An 11,032-nucleotide genomic window follows, 5' to 3' on the forward strand; every position below is an offset into this window, starting at 1 on the left:
GATGAGCAGATGAACACGTTTGTTTTGAACGCCGCATTCCAGGTCGAATTCTTCGAAGCAATGCCTGTAGGTAGCAGCTTATACTTCAAAACGAGCCTCTATGTTAACATATGAGGAATTCATATGTTAAAGTGACTTTCCCTCAATGGAATATATACTAGTCAGTCACTAACGGTTTTTGCCCATGTGCTTTTTGGGTAAAAATCAATCGAGAAACGCGCCCCCCCCCCCCCTCCCCCCCGTCAACAATTTCCAGCAGCACAGGTGATAAACGTGTAACACTTGTTCTGTCACAAACTGACTCCGGCCCCCACCAGAGAAGGGAAAAGTTATGTGGCCCTCACAGGAAAAAGTTTGGGGACAACTGGCCTAAACAGTGACCAGTCCCGCCATTTTGGATGTCGACACAGGGGCGTACTGTCCCAATTCTCCCATTTTTGCACGCTTGTAATTTGCGCACTCGAACCCTTCTTATGTGCGCTTCAACTGAATTCACACTTCACAGAGGGGGCTAGGGTGCGCTCTGAGAATTGGGACTGGCCCATGATCAGCTACAATACACCGGACTTACTGGGAGCCATGGTAACAAAGCCACGCTAAACAGGCATAGAACACGCTCATAAAAGCTGCTGTTTTCTGTGTGCTTTAAGTTATTTTAAAGAAGTTTGAATGTCCCGGAAGGCGCTTAAAGTGTTAGCTGAAATAAAGCTCAGAGCGGTAAGAAAGAACCTATTTCACATTGTGTTTCTATGGGAACAAACAGGCCGGATGTTCGCTGGCAGTTCTACTGGACCTTATTGTGACGCTTTTAAACGTTGTTTTTACTAGATAAATTCCTCCACCTTCATTCATTTACCTTTTACGTCCCTTTTACGTATGGTTATTTGTAAGAGAGCATAACTAAAAAGATTTTGTCTTTGACGGTTCTTAAATTATTCAGATATATTATCAAGTGTACAAACACTGCAGGTTGCACTCTATCATCTTTTATAGTTATAGTTGGGTGATTCTTTTTTTGCGGCAACATTCCATGTAACAAAGTAAGCTTCAACTGTCACTATCTGTACTTTTTCTTATCTTAAATATGTTAAACCTGTATGAGTAAAGCTTAAAGTTCCACCCTGTTAGGATAAATTGTGGAAAATATTTATTCAGTAGAATTTAAAAAAACATTATATTAGATTTAGTCATTAAAGGTTTGTTATTCTGTTGAAGCTTAACTAGCTAAATGTTGACCACATAAAGAGCTACAGGTAGATTAGTTAGAAAAGTTCCACCCTGTTATGTTTCACCCTGTTAAGTTCCATCCTGTTAGGTTCATGAACCAAACAGGGTGGAAATTAGGGTTCAAAGTAATCATTTTAAGTAAAATTAAAAAAAATCAGATGATGGAATAGAGATGCAGTCTGAGGTATTAACAGATGTCTTTGCCATTTGTCTGTTTTCATTTCACTTGGTACCCCCATTGACTCCTGTGAGGGGAACAATGAGTACCTGTCATGGGAAAATCCTCTACTGGGATGTCACCTGTTTTTGCCAAATTTAGAGCCAGGACAAGTACTCTACCTATACTTTGACTTGAAAGAGGCAATCCTGCAACCAATGATAAAAATCATCAGATTTTAGAATGGAAGACATTGATTTTCCACCCTGATATGGGACAATCCACTATCTTATGTTCCATTCCACACATGTTTTTATTAAATATTGTTACAAAAACATTAAGTACTGTGAATTTTTCTGTGCCATGTTGGGAATTGAAGGCCAATAAATGCAAATATTGGTATAAGTTTTGAAAATGACCAATATATTCAATACTGTCAATAATAATGAGTAAAAAACAGTTTTTTCTTTACAATACAGTCATAAATGATTCGTAACTACATAATGTGTGACAATTTCAAGAATAAAACATATTATATAGTAAAAGGGACACACTCTTTTTAAGAAAAAGTCATTATTTTTCAAAATTTAAATGTTTAACTATTTGTTGTCTATAAATGTTCATAACAGGGAGGAACACATTCAGAGACAAAGGTGAAAAATAATACCTGTAATTATGAATTGATCCAATCCTGAGTTTGCCCATTATTAATTTCTTATTGTTAAACATGTTAGTGTTGTCACAAAATATTTAAAACTTAAAACATTAATACCTTTTTTTTTAAATTCTGAAGCCAAAATGTTGCCGCAAGAAAAGAATCACCCAGTTATAAAAGATGATAGAACGAGGAAGCCAAAATGCTTAAGTCCTTTGTGAAACATCAGGTTTTCATCATTATTTACAACTGCTGTTTCATGTGAAGGCAGTGTTCAGTATTATCCCAAAGGAACATTAAATGATGTTGTTCTTCTATCATCCTACTTTCTTCAGTTGCTAATGACTGTGGACTGGAAGGATCTCCTATAGTCATCTAGACTTTACTTTTCTGATCTATATGGTTTTATATTTGTCTTTATATTTGCCCTTCTGCAGAACAGAGGGTGGTCTCTAATGTCCATCAGATTGAGATGAATTGATAAGACACCTTACAGACACTTACAGAGGTTGGGTCTTATTGGCCCCAAAAGTGCAGCAAGACTGGAAGGAGCTGAAAGGGAAGAGGAAAGTCTGTCCCACTCTGCGTTGGCCATTTGACCCTGCATAAGCAAAGATAATAAGCTTTGTTGTGTCACCTCTCAATAAACCAGATTATTATTATACCTGCTGGTATGTTCTGTTCCTGAACTGATCCAGAGAATTTCTGTGGAATGTTTTTTCAACCCAACAAAAAGGCTATTTCTCTGTCTGTTTTCATCTTGTCAGTGTTGGAGATTCAGCAGTTCCTCTTGTTGGAATTTCAAACTGAATCGAAAACTTTTTTTAAATGCTGAATTAATATGGTGAATTAAAAACCAGGCAGTTCAATTTTACATAGGTGATGTAACTTGTCTGTTGACACATTTAGGCACAGCTTCTTGGTTTTCTGTGCCGCCTTGATCAGTCCATTGTAGCCAGCAGTCCATCATTTTGGGCTTGTCTTTGCCCTGTCTCAGCACTGTAAGCACACAGAGGTTGCCCCAGAGCGGTGTCAAGTTTACCTAGATAACCATTAGGAAGAATAGAACCTTACGTCTAGGTTTACCCTTTAGAGCATGGAGAGTTCCAGAAAAAGCTAATGAGAATCATCTGGTAGGAGATGACAAAGTTTCAGAGTGTACTGACATATTTTTTTGCTACATTTAGACCTAGCAGGAAAAGATAATTAATTTTAAAGAGCATTAATTACAAATGAGTTTAAGCTAGGCTAATTCCCAGACTCACTCCAGTCAACTAAAGTAAAATCTGCCATATCTTGGGTTTTGGGTTTTATTTGTTTCTGTGTTTCTTAGTTCCTCTTTTATTTAGATCAGCTATGTTTTGGTTTTACTTTTAGATGTTTCTAGTTATGTTTATTTTCCTATAGTTATTCTTAGTTACTCTAGTTTAATAATTTATTGTGTCTATTATTTTTTAGTATTAGATTTATTGTCTAGTCTCCTGTGCACTTTCCCTTGACCCCTGTGTTTCTATCTCACCTTCTCTCTCCTTCTCCATAGTCTGCCTTCTCCCCCTCCACTCACACCTGCTATCAGTTAGCTCATCAGCCCAGGTCTTTTGTTCAATGGTCAACATCTCCAGTATTTAAGCCTCTTGATTTTCACTCACTCCCACCGGATCCTTTTGTCTCCTGTCACATCCCCATGCTTCCCCATGCTTCCCCGTGCTTCCCCGTGCTTCCCCGTGCTTCCCCGTGCTTCCCCGTGCTTCCCTGTGCTTCCCTGTGCTTCCCTGTGCTTCCCTGTGCTTCCCTGTGCTTCCCCGTGCTTCCATGTGTTCTCCTTATGTTTCATTATGTCTCCCTTTGGGTTTATTTGTATTTTGCCCCGACTCCAGTGATTTTTGTACGTCTTGGCTGATCATTTTCCATTGATATTGAAATATTATCCTGGCTCCCTACTCTTGTCTGCATTTTGGTTTGTCCTCTAACACACAAATGTCATTGTAATGAAATGTCATAAAATGTCATCTCATTTTAATTAATATACTGTTAACAGCCTCTACTGGTGGCCAGCAGGACAGAAATTGGCTCACTTGAATCCTTCTGATGCTGTTTTTGTTTCTCTAATGTTCTCAGGTTTCCTGTCCTGGAGTTCATCTGTCAGTCAAAGATGACGTTTATCTCAACATGTTCTTTATGGATCAGTTCCGTCAGTCTCTGTGTGTCCCTGCAGTCTTTCCTTTGTTGTTCCACGAGGAGATTACATTTGAAAAGGCAAATATATACATTTCTTATTCATTTAAGGATAGGAACATACCTGAGAATAGACATGATCATAGATCTCATTTATTACACAGACCATGATGAGAAACTTTCATATGTAACTTGAATTTACTATGACACACCAGTTATCTTCTAGATAACTAGTATATTCAGAAACATCTATCATTGTTTTCCCACAGATTTTTAGGCATGCAGTTGATCCTGGAGAAATAGCTGTACTGCTTGAGTGTAGGTGACTCCTTTTGTTCTAGTTTCTGTGTAATGAATTGTATAAGTAGCTAATTTTGTTGTATTTAGATTTACGCCACAGTTAAGATGCCTAACAAGGCTTACCTGCTGATGGTGAAACTGAGATACACAAAAAACATAAAAATAACTGAGGGAATGAAGAACATTGCCTTAAATATTCCGTTTTGCAGGTTGAATTAATACAAACTGGAGAATAAATAAATGTGCTCGAAGGTTGGCTAACTCTGCATTTATAGTTAACAATGGTAATCTCTGCACTGCTTCACAGATGAAACTGTCAGAATAGAATTGGTGCAACTGATTCCTCCAGGTAGGTAGCAGCTAACATATATAAGACATATATGGAAGACACCTGTATTCTGGTATAGCACACGCATTAATTACATAGCTGAGTGGCTCCTTGAGTATGAACCATGCAGACCCTTCAGTTCGTCAGAGTCCTGCTGACTCAGTGTTCCCAGGACCAGAACTAAACAAGGGAGGCAGCATTTAGTTTCTCTGCTGCTCAGATCTGGAACTCTCTGAAAACCTAGCCTGGTAAAAAAAACAGCTCCTTGTTTTATGCAATTTCCTTCATCCAGAGGTCCTGGGGTCTCAGCTGTTGAGAAATGATTGCTTTCTGGAGGCATAGACTGTGTTGAGATTTAAAATTTTACCCAATTGCTAATTTTACACCATTTAATTTCTCAGAAATTGTCTGTGCTGTAAACTACTGTCCTCCACTGTGAAGAGAGAAGAGCTGATCGGAGTGAGGCGGCTGAGGCTGAGGCCCATATTTTTCTATGCTGCATATTTGGAAGCGTGATAAACATGAACTGAACGGCTTCCTTCACTGCCATTGCTAAAACCACTGCCACACTACAATTCTAAAACAGAGCAGAAAAATCAACGTCAATGTTCAAATCTTCTCTTCTGATTGGCCTTGTTGAAAATCTACCAGAGACAATCTGGGTGAAGGGGAGAAAGACCAGACGGAACTGGAAGCGAGAATTTGTTTGAGCAAAATTGCACAGGAAGGCAATGTCCTGACTATGAATACCTGAGAAATTTCATAACATTTCAACTTTATAGAAATTACAAATGAAACTTCAATCTAAAGTTTTACTTCACATAAAAATTTGTATTATGATGTACTTTTATGCTTTGTTGCTTTCTTTTTGTTTTTCCTCCCATTTCCTGTAAAGCCTTCTACCTTTTTGATTTTCTTTTGTGTAGAGACACTACTGTTTTTTATTTACCTTTTCAAAGAAAGATGCACAGTACCAGGTTGTAGCATAAAATTATAATAATTACAATTATTATAATTGTAATTATTATAATTACAAAGATGGACAATAATCTTTGTCCATCTTTTTCAGAGAAAAAGAAGTCTTTACTTAACTCAAAGCATGATGACACAAGGTTGATGTTAGTCATTTTCAGATTATGTTAATTTTGTAGCTGGAGACACTCTGGCGTTTTTTGAAGAAGATGCTCGTAGTTTCTTGTTTCCAGAGCCCAAGCTAGTTCCGTCCTTCTCTGGAGTGGACCGAGAAGTACTGATGACGAGAGCCGCTCACTTCTTTGTAAGTAACCCAGTTAATCTTTTTTGAAGCTGTACAACAATTGTTCCATATCTGATCTGGTGAAAGTAAATTTGTAAACGCTACTGTCTTTTCTCCAGAGTATTGCTCCTCGGTTAGAGTTTTCTACCAAAACTACAATTTCTGAGTGTCCACCTGATACAAAGGTCACCACTTACTGTAAGACTCCACTGGTAAGAAGAGATACTGTAAATTTAAACGCATGGGGAAGATCAAGTAACTAGGAAGTTCAAAGCAAATGTTTAAAAGTCTGTGAGACACAGAGTACGAACCAGATCAGTGCATGACACTCCTCTTTGATACATCTGGGTCTTTTGTAGATCATCCTAAGACTTGCCCTAAAATCATCTTTAAGAGCTCTGTCATACGGAGCCTTGTAAAAGTTTTCATACCTCTTTAATGTTTTCATATTTTGTCAAACACAAACTTCTTCTATTTCTTTGGGTTTTGCAAAGCAGTTCATAACAATGAACTGCCATGCATGGTACCAACCACAATGCAAAGTAGTTCATAGCTGTGAGAGAAGATACTTTTTTTACAACTTTTTTTTTTTACATGAAGTGTTGCATATAATTTGTTATCGGACCCCTCTACATGAATACTTAGCATAATAAACCAAAGTTCATAGCTTCAGTTTGGGTACGTCTCTATCAGCTCCGCATTTTTTGCCAGCTCTTCTTTGCAAAGAATAATAGCTTCATATATAATCAGTTTTTAAGTCTTGCCACATATTTTCAGTAGGAAAATATGTGGCAAGACACATATGGCCAAGTCAGGGCTTAGACTTGGCCATTCTAACACATGAATATATAATTTAAACTATCCTCACATCATGCCATTGCCACTACCATGCAATAATGGTGTGTTGACAGTGTTGTGTAGTGTTGATTTTCTGCCACAGAGCGTATTGTACAGCAAAATGTACAGTTTTGGTCTTGGTTGAGTTGTGTGTGTATTACTTACATAGTTGTGAGGCATTCCCTCATTTGTTTCCAGTGGCCAGGGAAAAGAAGAAACAAGAGACACGCCAACATACCTCAATCTACACCTCATCAGACCGCTGAGGGAGAGAGAAGTGTCAGAATGGCCTCACCTCTGTCGTACATTTCCAGATCCCAGTCCCTGTCTCCACTGAGAGATGGGTACATCCCCAGTCTGGCCCGAGTCAGTACGGGCTCTGCGCCTTGCAACCCCACTGATTGGGAGACCACCAGCTCTCAGCCTGTAAGCACACATAACAGCTATAGCTGACTGTTGAAAAAAACTAAATCATGAATTAACCATCATTTTCAGGCAGAAGGGGGCAGAGAAGAGCTGTGTGGGGCATCTCCATCTCCTTCATTCACAAGCATTTTTCTCTTGTTGCCTGTTCAGTCTAGATATTCTATGGACATTCTTCTTTCTATAGGCACTTCCTGTGCCTTCGATAGGCACTTCCTGAGCCTATCAAAGGCACAGATAGTAGAATACTTTCTGGATTTGTCCCATCACAACAGATTAGCATTGTACTAATCTGTTTCAGACATTGGAATGAAAGGCAAAGCATACATTAGAAAGTAGTTAAAAAAAAACAAATCCTCAACACACTTAATAAAGATTGTTAGTGATGCTTAATACCAGCAGTTTTCTTACCGATCCAATGCTGAGTAAAACTTTAGCTGGTGTTGGCAATACTGACCTGACATGATACTTTGTTCAAAAACACCTAATGTGCCTGGTAGATTTAAAAATAGTGGTGTAATTCTAATCTTGGCTTCATAAAGAAAACAAAATATCACTTGTGTCATCACTTGTATTCAGTTTTAACTCAAGTACATTGAGGTAGCAACCTCACTTACTATAGTCAGGTCATTCTAACAGCAGTCATACAAAATTTGTTAAAATGGTGTTGAAAACTAAGAAAAATGTTTGTGAAGTAATAACTACAGAAATAAATCCTTGTTTAATTATTATGAACTACTATAAAATTAAAGCTCAAATAGCTCCATGTGTGACTTTACAATTTGCCATTTTGTATATCTGAGTGAGTGATTCATAGACATGATAATATATGTATTGATATATACAAATATAATCTGTAATAATAGATTATGTTATGCTGCATTTAGGTGTTATGTCCCTACTCATTACACACTTACCAGATGGAAGAGACAGTAGTTCCCATCAACCCTGTCTCATTTAGGCAAAATCTCAATAATTTAGCTTTCTAACGTGACATAATCTCAAATGACTGAAGTATGAAAACATCCATGTTAGGAGTCAGCGTGTCTGTGGTTGCTTTACTCTGTGTTACCTACTGATCTGTCCAAGATGTACCACACATTATCCCAAAATGTCCACGTTGATATTTTTCTTAGACAGCTGTGGATTCTTTGCTGCTCTTGTTTGAAAGTCTTCACCACTCTTTGCTTTCAGATGCACTCACAACCACCTGTTGACAATGTTCCTAGATTTATACTAGGGGCTCACTCCTCAGGACAAGTCTGTCCCGGTCCTTGGCGGACAATTCTTTCAGCAACAATATTTTTAGCAGTAGCTTCCTGCACTTACCATTTTTCTGCAAAGAAATAATAGATGCTTTTCCACTACAAAAATACAATATCTTCCCAAGTATTTTTGTCTAGTTTCTAATGCAAATATCTTAGTACACTTGAAATAGGACAAAACTAACTTACAGTACACTTTTCAGCAAGAAATATCAGCCTGTTTCAAGTCAACAATTCCCTAATATTGATGAAAAAGAATAAGCTATACTGGTAGCTTGTTTCACTTATAACAAGGGGAAATGTTTTAAGTGAAAAAATCTGCCAGTGTAATTCATACTTTTTAAAAATCCATTATGTAGCTAAAACAAGATCCTATTTCTTGTTGAAAAGTCACTTATAAGTTAGTTTTGTCTTATTTCAAGTTTACTATTTCCACTAGAAACTAGACCAAAAATACTTGGGAAGATTTTGCTTTTGCAGTGTCCAAGACAGCCATTGCAAATGAAACAACCTTTGCTGCTTACACGCTTTTGTTCATAGTAAGTATATATTTAACATCAAATATCAAACCTCTGCATTCAATGTTTTGTTGTGGCACTTGTTTCCTAAGAAACCGGTTGATTTATGAAACATTAGTGCGGGCAATTGATAAACTTCTGAGTGCATATTTAACATTATCAGCTGTTTATGTGGATTACACGTTGTCATTGACTGAATGTCCTGTCTGTCCCAGATGATGTCCTCTTGGCTAGGGGCTAGTGTGTCTGCCTCACCCAAATGCTCTACAATGTTTACCAGCTGCTCTTCTTCACCTTTGACCAGGTCTTTGTCCACAGGTAGAAACTCTTGTGTAAACCTGTTGTTGCTGATGTTAATCACTTTTTACAACTAGATAACTAATCTCTCCAGCTCCAGTTATAGTTATTCTACACTGTAAAAAAAACGGCCTCAATTTACGGTAAAAAACTGGCAGCTGTGGTTGCCAGAATTTTACCGTCTTTATACGGTAAAATTCTGGCAACCAAAACTGCCAGTTTTTTACCGTGTTTTCAAAATACGGTAAAATACTGGCAACCAAAACTGCCAGTATTTTACCGTATTTTTAAAATGCAGTATTTTACCGTTTTTTAAGAATACGGTAAAATTCTGGTAACCAAAACTGCCAGTATTTTACCGTATTTTTAAAATGCAGTATTTTATCGTTTTTTAAGAATACGGTAAAATTCTGGCAACCAAAACTGCCAGTATTTTACCATATTTCCCAAATACGGTAAAATACCCTATTTCCTAAAATATGTTAAATAACAAAATTAAAATGTGGTTTTGCCATAGTAAATATGGTCATACTGCCTGAGGCATAGTATCTACATAAGTGAAAAACACGGCCAGACTGTATGATATATTGACATTTTATTGTAAAAAAACCCCCCTCAAAATCCTTATGATAAATTACTGGTCACTGTTCTTACCAGAACTGTACTATAACAATTATAGTACAACACACAAGGAAGTGTAACTTGTCAGGATTTCTATACAGAAAGTTATAAAGAAAATAAATTCAAATTGAACAAAAATACAGATTACGAGTAATCCACTTAAAGAAACAATTTCTATTTAAAAATTCAGTTAAAAATAGAACCGATTCTATTTTCTGTCCAGTTTCCTCACGGCATTACTAAGATCTGGAATACAAAAACAAAAAAAACAGCATGTGTCCACATAAGAAATAACCTATTGTAGAAGGAAAACCGGTGATAAAAGGATTCTTGTTCTGGACTGAGAGTCACAAATCACTGAGTTCAGACTTTGCTCAGGATGGTTGTAGTCTTCCCAGTCACAGGTTGAAATTGAGACTCACATGTTGTCAATCGGGTGCTTCCTCTCTGCTGGAAAACAAACAAAGCAAAAGTTAGAAAGATGCACATGAACATCATATAAATGCACCATTCGCTTAAATGTTTGTTTCACCTTTGTTGACTTGCATATGGAGACTTCAACCAGGCGGTGTGATCATTTCTGGCTGAAAATCCAGTAGTTCCTTTGTTTGTTGTCGACAGGTGTGATCCTCTCTGCAACCTGACAAATACACAAACAAAAAACATAAATAAAAACAAATATAACTGTTTTAGGCAATTTATGAAATAGATACTGTCTGTTACTACCCAATAGTAAGTCCCGCCCACTCCTCACAACTCTTCGGACTCACTACGGCCCAGTTCTCTGTCTAACAGGTCCGGAAAATCCCCAGAAACTCGGGTCTTACCCTAGCAATAGTTTATGGTGAATTATCTGTTTAAACTGGGGTCGGAAAGGACTCGTCTAGCTCTGACTACCTTCGATCCAGAAGTTATGACCTTTTACAGTTGGGGGGCAATCCGCTGAGTAGCCCTCACAGCGACATAACCCCTAC

General features: G+C 37.6%; 1 protein-coding gene across 1 annotated transcript in view; it reads left to right on the forward strand.

Annotated features, from left to right (window-relative positions):
- Nucleotides 1–235: 235 nt before the first annotated feature.
- spata6l (spermatogenesis associated 6-like) overlaps nucleotides 236–11,032 on the forward strand; it is a 20,774-nt gene continuing 9,977 nt past the window's right edge. The window contains 9 exon segments of the mRNA XM_008434894.2: nucleotides 236–511; nucleotides 513–582; nucleotides 4,158–4,295; nucleotides 4,484–4,532; nucleotides 4,822–4,863; nucleotides 5,994–6,118; nucleotides 6,217–6,309; nucleotides 7,133–7,360; nucleotides 9,356–9,458. Of these exon segments, the coding sequence (XP_008433116.2) occupies nucleotides 399–511; nucleotides 513–582; nucleotides 4,158–4,295; nucleotides 4,484–4,532; nucleotides 4,822–4,863; nucleotides 5,994–6,118; nucleotides 6,217–6,309; nucleotides 7,133–7,360; nucleotides 9,356–9,458 (961 nt within the window). The 5' untranslated portion in view covers nucleotides 236–398.

This window comes from Poecilia reticulata, linkage group LG18 (genome assembly GCF_000633615.1).
Source record: "Poecilia reticulata strain Guanapo linkage group LG18, Guppy_female_1.0+MT, whole genome shotgun sequence".
Taxonomy (NCBI): domain Eukaryota; kingdom Metazoa; phylum Chordata; class Actinopteri; order Cyprinodontiformes; family Poeciliidae; genus Poecilia; species Poecilia reticulata.